We start from the raw sequence: 26,050 nt of genomic DNA, 5'->3' as shown, positions 1-26,050 counted from the left end.
AAATAACTAAACTTAAAAAAAAAAAGAAAATTTAAGCTTAAAAAAGTTTCCTGTTGAATAAAGAAAAAGTATATCATTGTATTAAATAAAACTATAGAAACATTTTTGCGACATTTTTATATCTATTTCTAGCCCCTAATTTTCAATTCTATAAAAGTAGTTCTTTATCATCTACAGGTTCCTTTGGGCAACCACTGCACAGTGGTGCACCTTGTTTGATCCAATGTGAGGGTGCACATTTATCTCGAAAACTGAATTCCGTTTTAAGAACACTGTGTTAATTAGTGCCCATTCAATTCACCTGATAAAATCTAAACAAAGTACTTTACACACACCATCATGCTTAAGGGGAAATGCTGTCCATACTATGTTTCTACTGTCAGTATCCACTGCATTTAGAACAATAATGTGAATAGAAGCAGAAGCTCCAAAAATAATTGAGAGGAAAGAAGGGAATTTGAGAGTTGGCATTCAGTTAGCTGAGATTTGGGGGTGGACAGATGTGGCTGCCAGAAGGTAAAGCATTTCATAAAATCATTCAGGGACTTGCAGACAGGATGACTGGCATGGTCCTAAAGGCAAAGTAGAAGGAAACTATTTGCAGAAACAGAACAGATGAGTGATGTGTATTTATAGAGAACTATTCAAGCCAGACCAACTCAGTTCTCTTTCACATGTGTGTAAAATTAGAAAATTAGAGGGTGTGGGAAGCAGAGGAGATATCAATTTCATTATAGTAAACCACTTACTGTAATGTCTCAGGAAAGCTTAATTAAAATTTAGCTCAAACTGGATTCAATACTAACATTTTTCCTGGGACTTAAATTGGCCAAAGGAATTTGATGCTAAATGGCAAGGCATCAAGTTAAGACCTGTTGCGGGGTATGCTTGGGGGGGGCGTAGGTATTGTGGTTGGTCTTATTTAATATTTTCATGAATGATGTTGGAAAGGAGGATAAACTGAATCATAATTAAATTGAGGAAGGCACCCATCTGGGAGGTGCTATAAATACCAAATAGTACCGCAACGCACAGACGAGAGAAACAGTCCCCAAACGGCACAGCAGGCCAACCACGGATGAGGTGAGATATTCAGGGAACGTCACTAGCTCCACAGAAACCATCAGGAAGCAGAGAGTTTAACAAATAAGCCAAAAATCAGTTCCACATGTAAGTGACTTATGTAGCTTGATACTCCTTTTCAGTCTTTTAGAACTAAATCTTAGCACCGTGGGCTAAAAGTCAACATAACTGAGTCAAACAAAACCAATGTGAACAGATTATTGATGGTTCAAGATTTGAAAAGAGAATGGAGAAATTATTGGTGGTCCAAGATTTGAAAAGGGAACAGAGACAGCGACTGAATATCCAAAAAATGGTAATGCCCCCTGCACAAGAGCTCGGCAACTCAACTCTGGTGGGGATTTCATTCAGTCACGCCCCTAGGACTGCAATCAGTGGTCTCTGAGATGAAGCTATTGAAGGTGTTCCCAAAGCATAGGGGGAATCCACCTCTTAAAGAGAATGGAGGAGGGGCTGACTTAAGCGAGAAGCCAAAGTGTCGCTTGCAAGTTATCACAAAGTCAAATAAAATCTAGGATTTGTAACCATTTTACTGAAATGTTAGGATACTGAAATGGTCAGACCTCGTATGTCGTGTGTCTACAGATCTTTTCTGCAGTGTGCCAGAGTCTTCTTCATGAAGTGTGACCCTGCCCCTCCCCGTTCCTCCCCCTTGCTATTCCCCTATTTATGTGTTCCAGACAGACCCAGCCACCCCTTGCTGCCACAAGAAATAAAGATAAAGATGAATAAAAAAATACAACATTCTGATTTGTCCTGCTATTCCTGTCTAGGTCTGGCTGTGGTTTATTTTTCTCTTCAATATCTTTCCTGTGCTTGAGAAATGGAAAAGTATGGTTTTATGTAAAAATACAAATATAAAGAATGCTGGATCATAAACTGAATAAAACCTTAGATAGGAGTCTCATAAACGAAGCAAGGATTAATTAAAAGTGAGCAGAGTGGGTGGAAAAGTATTAACAGAAGACAATAAGGTAGGAGATTTTTGTTAAACCAACTTAACAGGAATTTTGTGGAAGGCAGGCCAGGGTGATCAGGTACCAGGGTAGGTGATGAGGAATTTGGAGAGATCCAGAGGGTAGGGGGCTGTCTATCAACTAGTGCAGCAGGATTTTTGCTGAAACTGGGCTGGGCAGGCCAAAGACAAGACCCAAACATGAGGCATAATGGAAAAAGGTGGCTCACCACAGGTGAACTAAAGTTTGCTCAAGGAGAAAGCTTTTGTCAGGAACTAAGAGGTCCATGGATCTGAAGAGTAGACACAAACAAGAAGTGCACTTAGACACATCACCCCCAAATTGCTGAAATGCAAAGAAAAACTTAAGAGCAGAAAAAATAAGGACTCATTTTATAAAAGGAAACAATGTATCATTCACGGCTGACTTCTCATTACAAATAATAGAGGTCAGTAAGCATAGGAATGACATATTCAAAGGACTGGGATGAAAAACAACCAGCACCTGTCAACCACGTATAATATATCTGGTGAGACAATCCTTCAAACTGAAGGCAAAGTAAAGACATTCAATCATTTATATAATACATCATATTAATGAAACAAAGGATGGAACCACATGATAATCTCTATAAATACAGAAAAAACAATCGTTAAAACTGGATGTCCATTTATGAAAAAAGAGATTCAACAAACTAGAAATAGAAGGAAACTTCATCTATGTGACAAAAACTACCTACAAAGGACCAACAAACAGCTAGCATATATTTCATGATGAGGGTTCAATGCTTTTCCCTAAAATCAGGAACATAAACAGGATTCTCTCACCACTTCTATTCAACATTGTACTGAGGGTTCCAGTCAGTACAATAAAGTGTGTAAAAGAACAACAACAAAAGTCATCGGGTTGATAAGATGAAGTAAAACTATATTTACCTGAAGAAGATACAATCATCTATGTAGAAAATACTAAGTAATCTATAAGAAACTATGAGAGCTAGCAAATGACTACAAGGCTAAACAAAATCTTTTGTATTTGTTTTTCTATTTGTGGTGAGCGATCCAAAAATAAAATTAATTCCATCCAGAGTAGCTTAAAAATGACAAAATAGCTATGAATAAATTTAGCAAAATGCACACACCAAAATCTACAACGTTGCTGTGATAAATTTAAAAGTATATGGAAAGACAGTCCATGTTCATGGATTGAAAGATTTAATACTGTTAAGATGGAAATTCTCCACAATTTATTTGATTTATAAATTCACTATGACCTCTACCAAGATCCTTATCAGGTTTTGTTTTATAGAGTTTGTCAAGTTAAACTTACGATTTCTACAGAAATATAAGGGACCTAGATTAGCCACAGGAATTTTAGAAAAGATAAATAATTTAAAAAGACTTATACTGTATTATTGTAAATAAACTATCAACCTACAATAATCAAGACAATGTGGTTTGGGCATAAAGTAAACATACAGATTAATGGAACAGAAGTCTAGAAATAACCTCTTCCATTTATGGCTAACTGATTTCCAACAAAGGTACCAAGGTAATTCAAGGGGAAAAGACAGTTTTTAGACGCTGAGACAATTAAATATTTCTATGCAAAAAATAAAAAGTAAAATAGAGATGAACTGAAACCTTTATGTCACAGCATTCAAAATGGATCACTAGACAACATAAAAGCTAAAAGTATGAAGCTCATAGATGATAAAATATTCATGAACTTACTTGGCAAAACCTCAAATATGACACCAAAACATGATACACAAAAAATTTAAAAAATGATAATAAATTAAACTTTCTCAAAATTAAAAGCTTTTGCTCCTCTCAAACCATAACTAAGAATATGAGTCATACAACATAGACTGTGAGAAAATATGTGGTAATCATATATCGGATAATGGACTTGTAGTCATAATTTACAAGGAAGAATTACGAGTCAACACCAAGAAGATAAATAGTACAAATAAGAAAATGGGCAGAAGATTTGAACAGACATTTGATCAAAGATGGAAAAATCTCTAATAAGCACATGAAAAGATCTCAAAATCAAGAGTGCTTCAGGAAATGAAAATTAAAACCACAATGAGATATGGTGAGGTACCTGCCATAGTGGGCTTGATAGACTCTGACAATATCAAGTGTCAGTGATGATGTGGGCACGTAAAACGGTACAATCACTTTGGAAAGGGGTTTGGTAGTTTCTCAAAAAGGTAAGTATATATCTTTTTAAAAATTTTTAATGTTTTGGGGCGTTTTTTTTTTATTTCTGAGAGAGAGACAGCATGAGCAGGTAAGGAAGTTCAGAGAAAGAGGGAGATACAGAATCTGAAACAGGCTCCAGTTTCTGAGCTACCTGTCAGCACAGAGCCCGATGCGGGGCTTGAACCCATGAACTGTGAGATCATGACCTGAGCCGAAGTCGGACGCTTAACTGACTGAGCCACCCAGGCGCCCTGGTAAGTATATATCTTTTATAGGACCGAACAATTCTACTCCATGTATCTACATATACACCCAAGGGAAATTTAAAAAGTACATATCCATAGGAAGGCATACAGAGAATTCATAGCTACGTTATTCATATATTCCAAAACTGAAACAGTTCAAATGTTCATCAGCTGGTGAACAGATTAAGAAAACCTGGTGTTTTTATATAGTAGAAATACTACTGAGAAATTCAGAGAAACAGAACTACAGAACGCAGTCATACTACAGCGTAGATGGTGAAGTACACTCCTACTACTGCTCCTAAATATAGTACTGAGTCATGCAAAGTGAAATAAACCACCTCACCCCTCAAAAAAGACTACATGTTGTACAATTCCATATTTTTTATATTTTAGACAAGGCATATATTTTTGAGATAAAAAGCAGAACTGGGGTCCTGAAGCCAGGGATGAGGGCTGTACTGACGGCAGGCAAGCACAAGTAACATTCTGGGTGATGACGGTGTTTGCACCTGGATTGTGGTCACTGTTACATAACTGTCTAAAGCTACTATAACATCACTGAAATGTACCGTGATGATGAATATGTATCAGGACATGTAAATTATGCTCAATGATACTCTGAAAAGGTACAAAGAAAATTGTAGTCACGTGTAGGATCTTTACCCATCCTTATCCATTTTGCCTTTCTATTGCATTGACAGGATACCATTCAGGCTGACCAGAATCCTTCTACTTATTCATTCCTTGTTTTGTGATTTGCTTTGCTTTTCTCATTTCTTTCTTGCTTCCAACACACAGTCACAGTTTAGGTCTTGGTTGTATTTTATAAACAGGTGTTTCTACCTTTCTCTTTTAAACCTCTATGACCTCCTCTACACTCAGGTAATTGTCTTCCAGTTCCATGTTACTCCATGACATCTTTTCAAACCTACCCCTTCTTCCTGGGAATGGACAGAAGGGAAAGTTCTGGAAGACAAGGAAGCATCAGCCTTAGGGAAGAAAAGTAGAACATAATCAGCAAATCCCACCTTGGAAGGCTGAGTCTGTGTTAAGAAAAGTAATAAAAGATAAATCAGGTAAAAACGCAGACTATGAGATGAGAAGAAACAAAGATTTCAAGGAAGGATGTCTTTACACTTTCTCTGAGACAACATTTCAGAGCAAGACTATAACCCTGTCAACTGCTCCTCTCAGATTTGATACTGAGTTGTGGCTGATGCTCGAGGAGGCCATTGTACTTGGCTTTTGTATGAAGCCAACGTATAGGACCCACCTGGGACCTCTTGGAAATGGAGCTCTCCATGGAAGCTTCTGTGTGCTTTGAACAGATTCGGCGTCAACACTGTGGCATCTCAAGAGAGACAAATGCCTGATGCACTAAAATGATGCCCAGAAGCTTGTGTCTGTGAAAACATCTAGCTGGGGATGGTGTGTGGTTCTGATGCCAGGCCAGACAAAACCCAGAGCTGCCTGAGAAGTGGTTTCTATTGCCTACTCTGGTACTGGAAAATGCATGATATGTGAGAAAAATCTGCTTTTGTTGGGAAAGTGGAGAAAATAACATGACAATATTAATTGAAGTGTGTTGTGTTAAACATTTAATCTCTCGGCCTCAGCTCTATGATCTAACAAAGGATTTTTTGGTTCTTATGCAGTTAGATCAAAATGAAACTTGAGTGGATACTGATCTCCTGCATAGAAAGATTATTTGGGAAAGCAACCTAAATTCACCAGCTAGGTAATACCCATGGAGACAGAGCTGTTGGAGAAAGAGTTTAATTTACATCTGAAAAACTTTAATACAGAGCTGAATATCACTATCAACATGTACAAAAAGGTGTAAAAAATAGAGGATGAAGGAAATAACTAGTTTTTAAAATGTTGAAGAAATATCAGATAATCTACCTAGGGAAAGGTATGGTCGGAAATGTATTTTGTAGAGGGAATTCTAACTCCTCACTGGATAAAAGATACTATGGTGTTTCTCAGTGTTTTAGGAAGTCCGCTTTTATGCACTAGGTATTATAGAAGTTGTTGTAACAAAACTTTCAGGAGAATGCCTCAGATATCTGTATCAAGGGGGTAATATTTCCCGAGTGCAGATGATTTAGAAGACATTGAAATTGTACTTAGATACAAGACTTCCACTAGGCTATTGCCATACAAGTTACGTTGTTAAATGCCCTGTATCCTAACTTGAAGCTAAATAAACTTGGTGTTACAAGATGCCTATTGGATTTCAAGGTCGGCAGTCCGTATGAACTTAAGACCACTGCCTCTGGCCAAGCAGACCGGGCAATGCAATCTAGTCGTCTCCAGATCATGCTCTCTGCAGCCTTAATGTGAACTTTGAAGCTAAAAAGCATAGGGACTACTAGTCAGCTCTCTTCTGTTCAGCATGTCCTTGACTAATCGAAGATGGTGGTCAGTAGAGCTGGTGTTTGACAAAGCTTTCTTTCAGGTGTACAGTTCAGAAGGAGGTATGAACACCATTAACACTACAATGATGATTAATATTTTAGGGACTGGAGATAGATCTCTCTTAGGGGTCCCTATTCCCGACAAAAAGCCAAAGAATAAAGCTGCAATGATAGTGTTTCTCTATATTGCCTGAGAATTTGGAAAGCTTGCTCCCTTTCTGTGACAACTTCATAATCTTTGTGTAGAGGTTCAATGAATCTCATTACTCAAACGCTGAGACTGTAAACTGGAACCCTAGATGCTTTCAAGCTGTTGCGTTCTGTCATGCTCAACTGCTACCTCATTATCTCGAATAAAGATGTCCTCAAAGTGGGCTTCCTTAAGTTCCACAGTACATGCCTTAACTTAACAGTGTAAGAACTTTGTCTTAAATACGTCTTTAATAAATCTTACATGGTCTACATTGCTGAATCTAGATTAGTCTGCAATGCAGTCTATGCCTTTAAATGATATATAAACAGGTATATTTATTCAGACCTCAATTTGTGCCAGACACTGTGTTCCAAAGTGCAGAAGATGCAGACAGAATATTTTCTGTCAGACAGCTATGGTCTAGAAGAAGATACAGGAAAGAAAAGCATCTTCAATGGATGTGTCACTAGGGAAAGATAAGAAGACATCACAAAAGTACAGAAATGCCTAGAAAGACAGAAGAATACACCAAGGCCAGAAGAATACACCAGTACATACTTGACTTAGTCAAAGAAAGGCAAATCTTTTATCATTCAGTTCCTTCCCTCTACACTGGCATTTGGAGTGGTATCCCTCATGCCCCATGAAATCCCTTACCTTTGGTTGTCCCCAACCATTTCCAACAACCCACCACCCCTTTCCCTGCCTGTGGGTGCACTGACTGTCCAGACAGGTTCATGGAGTTCTTGTCAGCAATGAAGCCTTCCCAGCTACCGGGGTCCTAACAGACCATTCTGCACCTTCATGTTCTAATGGACACTCGTAATATTCTTTTCCATGTAATTTAAAAACTCAGTACTGGTTTGTGGGGTACCTGGTGACTCAGTTGGTTGAGTGACGGGCTTTGGGTTTCAGCTCAGACCATCATCTCACGGTTCATGGGTTTGAGCCCACAATGGGCTCTGTGCTTACAGTGTGGAGCCTGCTTAGGTTTCTCTCTCTCTCTCTCTCTCTCCCCCTCTCTCTCTCTCACTATTTCTCTCTCTCAAAATAAATACACTTTAAAAGATTTAATAATGGTTTGAGACATTTTCTGACCATTTCACTGTGAACAAAGATGATCTCTTACAATATATATTAAGCTTCTCAAGGGTGAGCAATGTCTTATACATCCTGTTTTTCAGAGCATCTGGTTTAGCACGAGACACATAAAAATCTATATATATTATAATTTGTCTCATAAAATACATATGTAACATGGGTTTATAATACATATACATATTAGGGCTTGCTCAGTGGTGTTTATGCTTGTTTTATTTGCCAGACCAAATGAGCAAGTTTACTACACTTCCAAGAAATCCCTATTGCTCTATTTGGAATATTGGCTTTTTTTCTAAGATTCCTTATCTTTGAAACATCTCAATATACAAGTATTTTTCTTTTACTCAAATGATTATGCTTTGCCATTGTAGCATAATTTACTGCAAAAAGGAGCTGAGAAGAAAAGAGACCTTTTTTTTTTTTTTTTCTCAAGTAATAGCTGCAAAAAGCTAACATCCTTTGGTATACAGAAAAGAAAAAATATATATATTACACATTTTTGTTTCTTCTAGCTTCTAAATTTCAAGTGAATTACCTGGTAAATCAGAAAGATGTAGAACTGTAATGATGAGAAAGAATACTGTCAAAATTTAAAATGTACAATGTATATGATATTTAAAAATATCACATACAGTTAGACAAAAAGCTTTATAAAAATGCAAGCAATTAAGCATTAATTATTGAAATTCTCCATGGACAGCTTTCACTGTGACAATCCAAAACATGCTAGATAAATATAAATGTAAATTAACTTAATTGCCTTTACAAATTGATTTTCTTTGAAACATTGGGTTTCTATGTATGTCAGGGAAGGGGGGTGAGGATTAAAAAATAACATAAAAGCCAAATGCAAGAACTAATTTTTACATATACAATTTCAAAATGCAGATGTCTGTAATCACTGTTTTGATGTCATTACTATTTCCCCCAAGTTTATCAAATGGGACAGCTTACTCTCCCCAAGACAACTCCTGGGCCATTTAGATGTTAAGATTTTTCATAATGTTTAATTGGATTATCTGAGCTGTATTTATCATGATAAAACCATAATATTATATATTCCCTTCTTCCCTATTACTGAACGTAATTACTGAAGGTCAGAAATTAAATCTTAGTGGATCCTTTGCTCCTTGTGATACTCAGCACAATGAATGATTTTCAAATAAGTATGTGAAATATTCACCTTGGCTTCTTTAAAAACATATGTGATTACTTTCTCCTGACATGTTTTCTGTCAGACTGTTTAGCCTCTCAAGAGCCTTCACTGGAAAAATTCTTCTGAATAATCAGGCGAGGAAGTACGACACTCTAGGGATGCTAATGCACTCGAAGTTTAGTAGATGGATTTTTAAATCACTTTAACCTGAAATATAGGTAATTTCCCAACACCCATACAATAAACTAAAGAACAATAATTTTACCTGCATCCATTAGTTCCTCTATCCGGTTGTTCATTAAACAAAAATTTATAAAAGGTTTACTATGTACCAGGTGCTGTGCCAGATGCTGACAACAAATTTCAGTGAAACAAGAAAGAAAATAAAGAAACTAACCAAGTCTATACTGCATTTAAGCTTATTAACTATTAATGTGAGAAACAGATTATTAACATTATAATAAGAAATTTTGAAATATGCTATGAAGGAAGAATCAGGATGCTGTGGGATAATAGAGTATAATTAAGGAAGGGAGTCCTGGAAGGCTTCTTTGAGGAAGAGACACTTAAACTGAGATCTTAATGATGACCAGCATATGCATAGAAGCGGAAGCATTCAGAAAGCAAGAGAAAGGTTGTTAGCAAGAGGAGAGTAATCAGCAGACGGGTCCCGTGAGACAGTGACTGGGCTACATTCATATAGTTGTGGGAAATCCCCAAAGGCATCAGCATGGCAAGGACTGATTTGCTTTCAAGTTTGCCAAAGTCCTGTGGCTGCTGAATGGAGGAAGGAAGACAGGAGATACACATGAAGCCCAAAGCAGGGCCTGGCTGGCCTGCATGAATGTTGCCGACAGCTCTCGGGAGGATGCCAGCGGTGGGAAGAGACTCGAACAGGTGCATTGGGTTTGTACATAAGGAGAAACCGGTAGGACTTGGTAACGGATAGAGAGGAGGGAGTAAATAAGAATGTGTCAGGAATAGCACCGCTTTCCAACCTGAGCAACTAAGTGGAAGGTGTTGCTTTTTCACAGGTGTGAAATCTCATCCGCATGAACAAAATACAGATGGTGTTATGAGGTTACAACCCACATAAATGAAGAATCATGATTTTAGGGGTATGTTTTCATTCCAATGCAAGGGGGCTCAGGTAAGAAATTGTATGGTCTTTGTTAAAATTAAATTGTTTCAGGGGTCCCTGGGTGGCTCAGTCGGTTAAAGTCTGATTTAGGCTCAGGTCATGATCTTGCAGTTTGTGACTTTGAGCCCCACGTCCGACTCAGGGCTGACAGCTCAGAGCCTGGAGCCTGCTTTGGATTCTGTGTCTTCCTCTCTCTCCTCCCTCTCCCATCATGCTCTATTTCTCAAAAACAAACATTAAAAATAAATTAAAAAATAAATTGTTTCAAATATCAAAATAAATGAAAATTTCTTACAAATGTAAAAATATGCTTAGGTTTTTGTGAGGTTTGCTCATCAAATCTATCTGGTATTTGCTGAAATACTAAACTTCACTAAGATTTTAAATAAATGTACCTCTTAGATGTTAGTCATGATATCACAAACCCAAATACAAACACACACACACACACACACACTCACTCACTACAGAGAACAATGTCATTATTTGACATAAAATAAATTGTCAAAAGGTATTGATATATGACATGGGTTTATCTTAATTTTGTTTATAATGTTGGAAATTATGAAAAAGAATTGCAACATACAAAAAATTTTATGTGTAGTATGTGTGTCCTCCACAGAGTGCTAAATAGTACATGCAACACATAAGGATATATTCAGAAAGGTTATTTTAATCATAAATGTTTTATATAATCCATGAGAATAGTTCAATAATAGTATAGTAACTAGATAACATTTATACAAGATGCATTTTCAAGGGCACATGTGGCAGTAGTTTATATAACTGATTTAATACCCACAACACCTTTGTGAAGCTGGTACTATAAATATCACCATTGTCAGGCTAGAAAATGAGAGCAGAGATGACTAAGCTATTTGTATGAAGACACATAAGGGTCTGAGGTGGGGACTCAACTAGTCTGGCTCCAGATTCTATTGTCTTTAAATTGGATTCAGTATCAACTCTGCCACTTACAAACGCTGTGAATTTGGATCAATCATTTATCAGTGTATCAACTCCAGTTTTTTATTGAGTGAGGATGTGAACAAGAAATATTTTCAAAGTAATTTCAAGCTCTAATATATAGTGACCTGTGATACAGCCTAAGATAAATGTATCAGAAACATCTTCAGTATAGAGTGTTTTCTAAAACATATATTTTTAATGTTTATTATTTTTGAGAGAGAGCACAAGCAGAGAAGGGGTAGGGAGGGAGACTGTACAGAGCATCTGTAGTGGGCTTGGTGCTGTCAGCAGGAATCCCTGGGTCCTGAACTCACGAACTGCTTGATCATGGACCTGGGGCGAAGTCAGATACTCAACCAAGTGAGCCACCCACACGCCCCAGTGTAGTGTCTTCTATATCAAGAGGAATAAAGGCATAGCCTGGCTGAAACCATGGACTTAGAGAGAGGGCTCTGGGAGATAACCCTCAGTGAGTGACAGTGGGGATTCCTAATATAAACAAAATGTATTCTAAACTGACTGGGAGAGCATTGGGGGAATAAATTCCATGCTATTTGGTGAACCCCGACCATGTGGAAGAGATGTGCTGAGCAGTGGTGGTCACACATCATGAAGAGCTCCTGTCCTAAAGGAATTTACAGCTCAGCAGGGGGGCAGGCACGAAGTGCTAACCTTGCCATAAATTGTGAGCCAGAATACAGTTGCCAGATGGATGTGTGGGCATATGGTGGAAGGAACAATTCATTCTAACTTGCTAGGAAAATGAAGGCTTTATTTAAAAAATAACATTTGAGGGACACCTGGGTGCAGTTAAGCATCTGACTCTTGGTGTCGGCTCAGGTCATGATCTCATGGTTCACGGATTTGAGCCCCACATTTGGCTCTGTGCTGACAGCTCAGAGACTGGAGCCTGCTTCGGATTCTGGGTCTCTGTCTCTATGAACCACCCCCACTCTGCCCCAGCTCACACTCTCTCTGTCTCTCAAAAATGAATAAATGCAAATTAAATTTAAAAAAATCTAGAGTGACATTTGAACTGTGCATGATATAATTTCATTCAAATCTTGAAATTTAGAGAAACGTCAGTAGCCATAGAATGGGAAGGGATATTCAATGCTGAAGTTAAACGCAACGAACAAAATAAACGCCTCTATATGATGTCAAAGTTGATCACATAGAGGGATGTAGAGAGAGGAGGAAAATATTTGAGGTTTAACAGATGTGCTGGATGGTGTGTTTAGAGATTGGGCCCTTCCTTGGATGAGGACCTATCATGCCTGCCGTGCCTCATGTTTTGGAACAACTGTCTGTGGCAGGGGTGTGGGCATCGGCAGAAATAGGGTCATGGGTCAGAGTCCACTGTCACAGCCTAATTCATGGCAGGGCATAGACACAGAAAAGGAAGTAATGGCAGATCCAGTTTGAAATAGTGGTTTCAGAAACTGGATGTGTGTAGGTGGAGGAGGGGACAAGAAACCGAAATCTGAGGTTGCCGTGAACACCTGTATGATCTGAGATCCACTGGGCTGGTCCCAATGTAACAGCCGCCCGGGAAGACAGGATGCGTGTATCTGAGTCCATGTTTCCGTATTAGATGAATGATGGATTAGCTCATTTATCTCGGAGTAGGTCCAATGTGAAGTGCCTGTCAAAACCCTGCATTACCACGCGCAACTGACTTTGAACACTAGCTTGATGTTCAGGTCATCACAGGGCACTTAACTTTGGGAGGCGTGAGTATGCATCGCGGTAATGACTAACAACATGGAGACACAGAAAACAGAGAACTACATACTGATTTCTGGAGAATGTTAATTTTTGAGAAACCAGAAGTGAACAAGGAGCCAGTAATAAAGTCCCTTAGTCACCAGGGAGGGTTTCCAGGAAACGGTACAGCAGAGAGCTCTGCCCAGATGGAGGTGTGAGAAGTGCCTTTGTATGTGACAATGAAAGGTAGACTCACTGGATTTGCCATTTTGCGTGCTTCTCATGGTATGATGTGAGTGAAAGAAAATAATAACAATAATTCTAAGGAAATCAGGTAATCAGCTCTGTAACTGCATCGATTAATCCAAGTGCCCAGATGGACAGGGTGGGAAGGCTGTAAGAGACTGTACCTGGGAGGGCATGGAGACCGACAGGCGGGGACACTTAGGGACAGTGATAGACCAACAAGGAGACATCACTACAGAGGGGGGCATTGCTGCCATGTAGGAAAATGGAAAGAAATGGAATAGTTAGGAGAGCACAGGTGAAGGTGAGGAGAAGAGGGAAGACGAGTCAGAAGCAGGACAGAAAAAATAGGAACTGAAGAAGGAGAAAAATGGAAAAGAAGGGGGTAAGGATCAAAGGATTCAGGTTCACATGAGACTCCACCTTGATAAATGAGGGATTCTGATTTTCACAAGGGTGAAATACTCTAAGGGCTAAAGATGGGTCTTCTCAAAACTGGCTATGTGTTAGAGCTGCTTTGGTTTGCTAAATCCAATCTCTCACAGTGGTTCTGAATGGCCAGATCACTTTCATAAAAATATCAGGGTACAGTCTAGGCATCAATATATTTTTTAATATTTTTAATGTTTACTGATTTCTTTCTTTTTTTTTTAATGTTTTATTTATTTCTAGGAGAGAGAGAGAGACAGCGTGAGCAGGGGAGGGTCAGAGAGAGAGGGAGTCACAGACTGAAACAGGCTCCTGGCTCTGAGCTGGCAGTCAGCACAGAGCCCGACGCGGGGCTCGAACCCACGAACTGCGAGATCATGACCTAAGCGAAAGTCGGACGCTTAACCGACTAAGCCACCCAGGCGCCCCAATGTTTACTGATTTCTTGAGAGAGAGAGAGAGAAAGAGAGAGAGAGAGAGCGAGCGCAAGCAGAGGAACGGAGAGAGAGAGAGTCAAAGAAACCAAAGCAGGCTCCAGGCTCTGAGCTGTCAGCAGAGAGCCCAATGGGGGCTCAAACTCATGACCCCACCAACTGTGAAATCATAACCTGAGCTGACCCCAGATGCTTAACCAAATGAGCCACCCAGGCACCCCTAGGCACTGATATTTTTAAAGGCTGCTCAGGAACATCTCTGTATTCACTTAGGATCAAGAACACCTATTTATGAAAGTCGTATAATTTTAGGAACAGCATCCATGGAATATGGACTGGACGTAACTACTAATATGAAAATCTACATCTTCACAATATTAAAATTACATACCAAAATCTGTTTCCTTAATATAGAGCTGGTTTTTCAAGAAAATCAGCAAAGTGTGTAATGGGACTTAAGACAATACAGCATGACATTCATCGGTCAAACCTGTAGTTTCATCGACGGCATACAAAAAGTTCTTTCATGCCAAAATCATTCTCATTCACACTATTAAAGTCCCTGTAAACATGAGATATGCTAATAATCTGATTACATCTCATTTCCAGGTATGGAAGGCGCAGGTGCTGTTTTGTGACAGTGCTCCCCACTGCCCCCTAGTGTGACTCAGGAACCATACACATCAGAATCACGCTATCCCTTTTACAATACTCAGGCATCAGAGATATAAAGTCAGAGGACCAATTTATAACAGAATCTCTAATAAGGACCTGATTACTGACACCTTTATGCCTAACCTATCTGCTTTTCGCAGGCAAGGATGGTTCCTCCTAACCAGAAGGTACTGGACTGAAATAATTGGGAATGAACTTCCCTCAGGCCAAGGCAGTGTCGGGGCCACATTGAAAATGACAGATTCACAATCATCTGGTTAAAATATGCTTAAAATGTGTTATCCAAGGAGCTCTCCGCTGGGCTATGCCCACTGTCATCTTTGCTTCTAATGTTCTCACTCTTTCTGATATCAGAATACTAACCAAAAGCAAATGAGGTGATATTGTGTTGGTCGGTATGGAAAGGCGAGGTTTGGGGAGGCTGGGCCCGTGCAGCGCAAAACTTATTTTATGATTCTCACAAGGCAGGGGTGGGTCACAGTTCTAAATCATTTGGCTTTGTTTACACATTCTCCTCTCAATAGGAAATCTATTTCCTTTTATTTCCAGATCCTCGGAGGATGTTTTATAGCTATGGCACTCTTTTACCACATGCCAGGAATAACATTTAAAATAATAATTATAAGCTTTTATCTCTTGGTGCTTAAGTAACTTTAAAACATAGAGCCATACAGACCCACACAACACTCTATCTTCATAATCCGCATAGTTCAGGAAGATATATAAAAGATGAATCTTTAAAGGCAAGGAAAGATCTGTTTTATAAATAGATACATAAGGGAAATTAACTGTTGCAGCTGGCAAATGCCAGAAAGAAGCGTTTGATTCCCCCAAGGCAGACATTTTTTGAGATACAGTTCCACTACGTAATTGCTATCATTTTCTTAGTTACACTTTCCAGTTCCCTGCTGGCTGCTTTTTTTTTTTTTTTTAATGTATAAACTTACTTTTACTTCCAATTATGTTATTATAGAGATGAGAATCAGGTCTAATTAAATAAGAACATGACAATGATTGTCATCCCTTTATGTGCATACACTGCAATGCTGCTGCCTATGTAAGTGCCTCGGGAAAGACAAATGTAGCTCTCAAGGTCCACCCATCATCTAGAGATAAAAGGCAATGTGTTTACACCTTCCCATTCATTCTGCTTGTCCACATGTCTCCCTTCTGTCATCATTGAATAAACATATTAAGTGGCGACTCTAGTGAGCACTTTTGATATGCTAGGCACTATGGAGGTGAATGCTGTGGATACAGAAATAAACTAATTCGAGTTCTGCCCTCAAGACAAATGGTTGCAAGGGTGGATTTCATCAATATGACATGCCATAAGCAAAACAGGAATAAAAGGTACTGTGGCCTTTTAGCTGCTGCCACATACGGCAGAAGGTATCCATGCACAGAAGGGCTTACAGGTGAATTTCCACTGCCCAGGCTGTAATGTCATCCCTTTTATCACCCGAGAAAGTGTATCTTAATCCGATGAATACGAGAGAGAGAGAAAGCATGGAATCATTTCTAGCCTATGGTAATAACAGTGCCATGTGAATTTGGGAACAGTTCATTCTTTGGATGGCGAGGTACCGCATGGCTGATATGTCTTAAGTGTACAGGCAGCCTGGTGATTAAACAGGACACTGGCCTCGTGGGGTCTTCAGTGTGGGCGGAGGGTGAGAGAGAAGAAAAGAGGATCATTTGAGAGGGGGAGGCACAGAGAGTGTGTGAGCTGGGAGGGGGCCAGCACTAAGCTTCGAGGGAAGTTTTCTCTGAGTAGGTAACATTTTGAGCAGGGTCCTGTATGGAAAAAGAGAGCCAGCCTTGCAAAATCTGGGGTAAGAAGAGCACTCCTGGTTGACAGAAAACCATGTACAGAAGCTCCGAGGCGCACGTGAGCTGTTTCCTCCTTAACATCCCACACCGATAAGGACATGCTGCTGGGTCACAGTAGTGTCACTGCACAGCACTATGTCCCAGGTGGGATGCGAGAGCAGGACCATCCAGGAAGGATGACTCCAAACTACCCTCTGAACACCACAAAGGCATGGGTCCGCAGAAGGGAAATTATCTGACAGATAAGAAGACCCATCAAACTGTACGTGGAAGGGAAGCAGCTAATTGGAGGAAATGAGAAGGAACAAGGCATGTGCATTTGGTTAAGTATAGGTGGTAGGTCAGGGGCAAAGCACGTGCACAGGAAAAGAGGACCAAACGCAGAGCTGGGGAAAGGGAGCCATATGTGAAGGTTTAAGTTTGTTGTCGGGGTCTTTAGGCAGATCTTTAATACTCTGAAATATTTATATAATGCTAAAACATGCAGACATGTAAATTGATTTATGTGCACTAATTATATACTATACTAGTGCATATTAGTATGTATCATATGTACGTGATTACATATCATTATAATTATATCATATGTCATTTAATAACAATTTGGAGCCATTGAAATGCTCTAAAAAGTATATAGAATCATGGCTTTCCTGGCCTGAAAGTAACTTATAATTACTGAGTCTGACTCTCAGATATTGACAATCTACATCAGTGGTCTTTGTGTGTCTGTACAAGTGAAACCCTTCGGGTTTATTATTTTAATATCAATAACCTAAGTATTTCTCATAGAGCCTCAGATCCGGGAAAGGTGAAGTGAAGTCTTGGTTGTCTGTATTTCTAATCAGCTCCCTAGATAATTCTGGAAAGTACTAGCAATTTGGAAAGTACTAGACTCAACTATTCTCCAGATTTCTAAAAACCCTCGAGGAAGAATATGATTACTTCTTTGTGACTTATGCAGAGAATTAAAAAAAAAAAAACATAGTTTGAGACAACATAATTAATTTAAAGGCAGTAAGTACATGGTTAATAATAAAAATAAGGCACATCAAGGAGAAACATTTTGCCTGATTTCTGTTTTTTTCAAAGATACCATTGAGTATGAAAGCCAAATGTTCTCTGCTGTTGATGATTCCATTTTACACCAGGTAACCACTGTCTGACAGTGTCGTCCACTGATTTATTAATGTAGTCATCTGTCTTTATCACCAAGGGAAATTTAACCCATATTTACAAAAGTTGTAAACAATTTGAAATTTTAAACTATACGTCTAAGACTTGAAAACATCAGCATATTACATATATTGTTATATGAATCCATTAGGTAGAGTCAGTGTATTAAACTCTTAAAAATCAATTATAAAATGATCACATTGCTATATTTAAATCTAATAACTAGTTAATTCTACTTTAAAGTCAATATAAATACGTTTTTATGTGAAAGGTCAACATAAATCTTAAGCTTCTGAAGCTAAGTTATGTCATATAATGGGTCTGAAGTTTATTTGCATTTCTTAAGCAATTTCCGAAGCGAAGCATTATACAATGGCCATGGAAACACTTGCTTTGCATAGAACCCCATGCTATATGGGTAGTTACCTGTATGACACTGTCCCCGGGGCTCATGTCTGTATAAACATAGACATCATAGGATATTTCAGGGAAGGTTGGAGTATTATCATTTGCATCCATCACCCGAATATTGACAATAACTGGCTCACTTTCTTGCACACCATCAAATGCCGTTATCTTTGGGGAGAAAAATACATGTAACAGATAAATCACACAAACATAAGCAGTACCAAGTTCACTGTTATGATTTAAGGCATTTCTCATATATAATTTCAGTTTTAAAAGGGTACCAAAATGTTCTATTGATAAAAAGAAATAATACGCCTATAATAATTCACACAAGCAAAGTGCTTGAATGTGCTAAGAACCAATTACAAAGGATTCTGTTTTATCTTTGATGTATTCAATTCAAAACACATTTAAATAAGCAGATATGTAAAGTGTCAGAGAGGCATGGAGTGGGTCAGTAACATTGCTGATTCTTAGGATTAACTACGACTTAATTTTTAAAAATTAATACGAAAATATTCTCCCATTTTACATATTAGGTATACAATTCCATAGATGCTCTTACAGCCAACATGCTTGTATGGATAACTCAAGAAAGTAGGTGCCCTAGGGATGGGATGTCTTTTTCTGGTAGTTTAGAAAACGGCAATTTTTAAAAGACTTAATGACATTATATAATAGTGATATATTAATTACACCATAACATGTTAGGAAGTTCTGACAAACAAAGCCAGTGTTGCCAACTGCCATTTTTGTTCGAATGACTTCTGGAATCCACCCCTGTACCTACGTTTGCACTGTCACTTAGGGTTTCTATAAGCTGTGGCTTTGCTATGTAAGGAAGGGTCTCCAGAAAGGAGCCCCATGTAAACCCTACAGTCTGTACTTTTCCAACAGCTCATTTTCCTCTTATATCTGAATAAAATCTAGCTCAGGAACTTGGATACTACAACTTTCTTTTTATCTGTATTCACCTTTCAACCCCACAAATCATGTATGTGTTTGTGTAATAGAATATAGAATATAGAACATACAGAAAATAGAATAATATAGAATACAGAATAATCTCCCCTCAGCATTTTTCTTCTTAATTAACTTGAAGTAGGCTCCCTGCATCAGATAACTCACTGTCAGAGAGCAGGGTGGCTGCCCTGTGTGTTATATAAGGGAGGATGCCCATAGTGGCATCCTTGGAGTCTACCTACCTGATGCCAGTAGCATCCAATAGTGATGGCCCAAACTGCCTTGCAGACATTGCCAAACGCTTCCAGGGGGGAGGGTGGGATAGGGGTAGGGGGTGCAGGGATCATCCCAGGGAAGACCCACTGGCCTAACCCTATGGCAAAATATAAAATGTAATAACAAAATCCATAAAATAAAATAAGGGTTAGAAAATAATTCTTTGCTTGTGGATTCTGGTACATAATATCTCAATTTAAGTAAATTATGAGTGCATGGTTAAGAATGAAACTCTCCTTTTCCTGTTTTCATCTTGAAAATTATTTTCCTTTTTTTGTAAAGAATGATAACACAGCTGCACAAACTTATAAACAGAAAAAGGAGAAAAACATGAAGAATTTTATTATTGATAGTTTCAATTCTCAGTTACTTGAAAAGATTGCGTTTTTCTCCTCTTCATTCATGGACCTCTTCAGTTGCAAACAGATATCTCTTTCTGTTACACACACACAAACACACATAAATATGTATATGAAGTCTTTTTACCGAAAAAGTATAAGTTTGCTGCTCTTCCCGGTCCACTGGTTGCAGTAGGGTGAGGTAGCGAGTGATACCAGTCTGCGTGACGGTGAAGACTGAGGTGTAATCGTTCAGGAAAAGGTGAAGCTCTGGGTCTTTCATCTTTGGGGGGGGAGGGGGAAGTTGAGTAAATAATGCAGCTGTTAGTTCATTATCTGGAAATTAATTTTACAAATCTGTTACAAAACGATATGTGAATATAATAAGAATTTCCAAAGAAAGGATAGGTTTTACTAGACATTTACTCATCACTGAGCTGAATTATGCAAAGACAATGACTCATTTTGTGGGAAACAAGACAGTGGAATAAGTACAAGTATAATTAATGTAAAAAGAAAAGGAAAAAAGGAAAGAAAGATAACAATTTAGTTGAATATATTCTTATTGGCTTATAATATCAATATTCTCCAGAACTTCCCTGGGCTCGAGGAATAAGAAGGAAATGCAAGAGAAGAAAACAGGAGCCCCCATTTTAGCTGTAGGATTGTACAACCACTTCATTTGTGGTAACAAAGTGCCCATACTCATATTACTCTTCTGTTCTCATGTTTAATGTAAAAAAGAAATAAAACTGATTATATATAATTCATTACCTATAAATATCATGCTCGATCTCTCTTATTTTAATGCTGTAAAGATTCCCCGAGGGGAAACATAATGTTTTTTTAAATTTAAACATTTCTGATAATTAGATTGAAAGTATATGAAATGGCTGCATGTGTCTGATACATAACAAAGTGATTGTGAAAGTTCAAAACAGAGAAAATTCACTAAGCATTGGAAACCCTTCACGGTCTGTTGCTGTCCCTGGATGATAAGACGTTCATCTCTGCATTTTCGAGAAAGAACAAGGACATGAGGTGGGGAGGTGTGGGTTGGTGTTGGCATCTTGAAGTTGGAGGGCAGGTGGGCAAAGGAAAGAGGGTTACTGGGGACAGAGGGCTTCTGATAAGGCTATGAAAACAACAGCAATAGAGATACACAGGGAGGTGAGGTATTTTTTTAATAGATTTGGGCAACATTAAAAATTACACAGTGAGGAGAACGGCAGATTGGGAGATACAGCCATCCAGTTATTGAATAATAAGTCATGGGGATGAAAGCCACAGCACAGGGAATACAGTCAGTGTAACTGTAACAGCGTCATCTTGTGGTGACGGATGGCAGGTACTTTGTGGTGGGCATGACAATGCAGAGAGGCATCAAATCACTATGTTAAGCACCTGAAACTAATATAATTTTGTGTGTCAACTATACTCAAATAAAAACCCAATGCATAATATGCATAGTGTAGTGTGAAATGTAATTTCATATCATAGATTCCTTTTCTATGTCTGAAATCAGGGGCTGAGGACAGACTATACAGTTAAGACTTGTTAAAGACATGCTGATTTGATTTAAAACATTAGCACTCACATTTTAAACATTTTTATTTAAAATTGAGAAAGTTGGTATGTGTACCACTATATTAAAAGGTGGGCATGATACAGCCCACAGATGCTGAATCTATACCTCTTCTTAAAGCTTCAGTATGTGTATATTCCAAATAACTTTGAAATGAATGGTTTCATTCGAACCTAACATAGTTCTGTATTTGTGATGTCTCCTTAGATATTTGAGATATCACTTAGCTACATTAGTGTAGCTGCTAGGTCCATAGAAGGTCTTCTATGGAAGGTTTTGATAGAAGTCCAGTATGCTACATTTATTGATCCTGGAACAATAAAAAAACTAATACCAGAGACAATAATTTCCATTGGTCTTTATAGTATAAAATCACCAATGTTGTTAAGAGCCATGAAAAGTACATGCATACTTTCAACAGGAACCTCAGTTTCTGTGTCAGCATCATGACCCCACACGCTCAGCATGGTTAGCAGTTTGGGGGTGGGGTTCATTAATCAAATATATTCATTAGTAACAAGTTAAATTATTTATTTAAAAAATTGATGATAAAGTGCATACGAAATCAACATATTTTGAATCACATTTTGAGGTTTCTTCTTACTGCATCCTTTAAGGTTAATTTCAATAAAATCAATGGTTATTTTTAAGTGATCAAAATAGTTAGAATGCAGTTTCAATTGACAGCAACTACTAACTAGGGTAAAATCACTAGGCTGTTAAATTCATGTACTTTTTCCTGAGGAACGCAGCATCCTGTACTCGCACCTCTACATGGCCAGTAATCCCAGCCGAGCGAGCTTTGCCCTGTGACCTAATATATCAAACATTTACTTCTTTCCCTTTGTTCAAGTCCCTCAGTCCTTCTCTACTTTCTGCACAACTAATATTCTCCCAGTTTCTTTTCTTCCTTTCCCTGGGAGCTTGTGTTGGTAAATTTGTTGGGTATATTCCTTCATAGGCTCCCTACGTGTTGTGAACAATTCCTTTGTTATGTTAGGGGCAGTGACAGTTCAGGACGGCGCTAAGTGCTGGGCCATGCACCACTGTATCCACACGTGATACTGCACCACGCAGTTGTGCCACAGACCACACCATCATTATTCAAGCTTATGAAAGACACAAGAACTTCCCTGTCAGATGCTTCCCGTTTGAAGACGACACAACTACCAGGACTTCATAAACAGACTCTCATGCTTCATAACGAGAAACATTAAAGACCTTTTTGTTGATATTTCACTTGTCTTCATTTCAAGTCCTGCTGTAATAACTAGCTAGGGACTAAAATACGCCTTCCAGACCTGCAGACTGTTTTTGGGAAGAAAGATAACATAGCACATAAAGCTACCATTGTCGATGGCATTTTATAGCTCAGGCCAATCTGTCCTGCTCAGTTAATCTCTGATTAAATTATAACCTTTGAAGTTCATGGATACTTAACATAGTAACCTTTTAAAATATATGTATGGGATACATAGATTCTATTGGTGAATATCTAGGTATTTCTTTGAGGACAAGAATCAAAGAATGCAGATTTGGAATTATTCAGCCAATTATTACTCAAAGCTCAATACTTGGGATTTATTTTTAAGGATAATACTTGTTTTGGATGTGGTATATTAGGAGTTTAAAATGGACAGAAAATGCTATGACTTCCTACTCTTACAGGGACAGTAGATTTTATGTAGTCCTTGTGTCTAAAAAAATGTTTAAAATACATACTAGATTTTTAAAATCAATATGTACACAGAAGTCTGGTTAATAAATGTTCTTTTCCCCTCTGACATAAGGTAGTATTATATTATCTAAAGTACATAGTCAGTATATACAACAAGAGTATCATTTCATTGGTTTGTGTATTATTTTCTGGGAAGGTAAAATAAACTCTGATATTCACTCACAGCACAGAAAAAAATGAAGACAAAAGTAAGCACATATCCAAATGCAAAGGAAAACAAACATGTGAATATAAAATTAAAAACCCTATCATATAGAAGAAATATATTCAAATAAAACAGTCACTTGGATTTGAAGCCAATTTGGGGTTTCCAATGAGAATCAGAATATTCTATCACACACACACACGTTTATATGCATCCTTATATATACACATATAACACAAAATGTATGTATATGTGCACGTATATACATATGCATACTTAAGTTATAAAGCATAAGAGGGGAGATGACAGAAATTAACCTCATCTGCCAATTTGAATTGGTCAACAGTAGTTGTCTTCAGATAATCTTGTTCAAAAGGGTTCAGTCCCAAGCTTAGATTCAGAAAGAATATGATGATGAAATATGAATGTTTGTCAGGGGCTGAAAAACATTTAAAAATTGAATACTCTTTGCTAAAGCTCATACGAAATTTGCATTTCACACAGTTCATTCTATTCTAACCAAGAATATGATGAACAGGAATTTAAAACACATCTACACACACATATCTAACATCATTGTAGATGTGTTTATAAGGGGTACTCAAGTATCTACTTGTTTTAGGAGAAAAGAGAGAATTAGGAAATGAACCACAGCAAATAACAAAAGAGCAAACACAAAATGAACACCTAGTACCTACAGGAACTCCACCTGGAGGAACCTATGTGCAGAGTAAACATTAAATAGAAAACTGTAAGCATAATTGACCATAGACAGGCATACAGTTTACAAGCATACACTAGGAAAAAACAAATAAATGACAACAATATCTTCTAGCACATTTAAACTAATAACTTTTTTCAAGGTGTATTTTTTTCTTAATATCCTCACATAACATACATACAACAGCATAACAATATGTATAAAGCATATAAGGGCAGTGGACCTTTAAGAGCATATTGTGTTAAGTTTCAAGGACACCTTGATTCTGAAACAGTACCTCTTTATGCAGGACTGTGAACCCACATGGAATTATAAGTGACTCACTGCCTTCCTACAAGCCAAATGGGTAGCCTCAGTTGATGATTATTCCTCATTACTTAATTATTTTTTTATAACCGGAATCCAATAATCAACTTTTAGTAGCTCTGCCTACTGAAAACATGGTGGTTTCAGACATCATCTCAAATACCTTGGGCATGTCTCATTCTACCTATCTGCTGGGCTATTTTGAACATATGAATACTTAAAAAACAAAACAAAACAAAACATAGGAATGTGATTCCTATTACCTCTCTATACAGCATATGTATTTTTATGTGGATATTTATAAATCAATAGAAAAGGAACACTAACACAATTATTTTTGTTTACTCTTTTTTTTTTGGTTTCACTGTGACCTTTAATATTCCTTCTGACCCCAAATCTACACTGCTAATAATGCCACTCACCTATCCATGCTACTATTTTCTAAAACTCTCTCTTACTTTCTCCTAAACAGAAGGAAGAGGTTGATTTTTAGACAGGTAATCCAAGTTTGTTCTCTTATTCTTAAAGCTACTCAGGAAATTGACTCCTTGGTGATAACTTCTCTTTTCGGATCTGATGGTTCATCTCTGTTTCTTTTGGTAACCCCTGAATGTGGTGACATGTTTCTGTCTTTATTCTTAAATCCTTCACCTGTATGGTGATTTAATTAATTTCATTATTCTGGCACTCAAAAACATTGAGAAATTAGCAGGCAGGAAAATTCTTGCCTGTGAACTGAAAGGGCCTTGAAGTTTCTTTTTGTTAATACAAATCTTTAAATCATCTAGTAAGTGAACATATTTTACTTTTAAAATAAAGAGTACTTGGCCTGGCAAAAAAAACCCCAGGTGATTCTGAAGGACATCAATCCATCTTCAAACATGTTACTGACTATTCCACGGATTTATTCTGAGGGCTGGAAAATGGAAGTTATATGGACTACCAGGCGAGTTATGAGAAGGCTCGTTTCAACTCAATAGGATGAGGAGTTTTCTAGGAAGTAGTTGTCCAATCATGACATGGGCTGTATCATGAAACAGTTAAATCAAGATCACTAGAATTTTGAAGCATATGTTAGATATCCTCATTCCTTTACTTGTGCCTGAATGTTTGAGTTCATTCAACTATTAGTAGAAACTATTAGTGAACTGTGTTACATCTTCAGGATACAAAAGTGACCAATATCAAAGCCCTATTCACAGTTTAAATTCAAAGAGGGTGCAAGGCGCCTACAATGTCACATGTATAGCGTTAAAGAGACACACAACTCAGCCAAGAGGAAGCAGAGTCTGGACAAGATGTACGAGTAAGAGAGACCCACGCAGAACTCTCAACACTAAGTGGAATTTGTCCAAGCCAGCTTGGGGGATAAAAGATGAAAGATTTCAAAATGTGGAAAATGTCACAAAGGTAATAAGATAAAGTTATGCAGGAAACTACAAGTAGTTGCTAAATGTAGCAGGTAAGGCGGAAGTTTCTGGAAATGAGGCTCTGTGAATGCTCAGGCATCCGGTGACAGACAGCCATTCTCTTCTGCAGGAAAGCTCGTCTCAAAAGCATGTGAGGCAGAAGTGTGATGGAAACCGATTAGATGGC

General features: G+C 38.0%; 1 protein-coding gene across 8 annotated transcripts in view; it reads right to left on the bottom strand.

The window, feature by feature from the left end:
- The window catches only part of PCDH15 (protocadherin related 15), a 752,236-nt gene that overhangs the window by 317,836 nt on the left and 408,350 nt on the right, over positions 1–26,050 (bottom strand). For 7 of the 8 annotated variants that reach the window (XM_077755213.1, XM_077755212.1, XM_077755209.1 and 4 more), the window contains 2 exons: positions 20,108–20,242; positions 18,401–18,550 (listed from right to left, as the gene is read on the bottom strand). In XM_077755213.1, coding sequence (XP_077611339.1) covers positions 18,401–18,550; positions 20,108–20,242 — 285 coding nt within the window. Of the gene's footprint in view, positions 1–18,400; positions 18,551–20,107; positions 20,243–24,125; positions 24,147–26,050 lie in introns of all 8 variants that reach the window. The other variant, XM_077755208.1, reaches the window with a different exon arrangement.

This window comes from Crocuta crocuta, unplaced genomic scaffold (assembly GCF_008692635.1).
Source record: "Crocuta crocuta isolate KB4526 unplaced genomic scaffold, BGI_CrCroc_1.0 scaffold2, whole genome shotgun sequence".
Taxonomy (NCBI): domain Eukaryota; kingdom Metazoa; phylum Chordata; class Mammalia; order Carnivora; family Hyaenidae; genus Crocuta; species Crocuta crocuta.
This window is presented reverse-complemented; position numbering and strand designations above follow the sequence as displayed.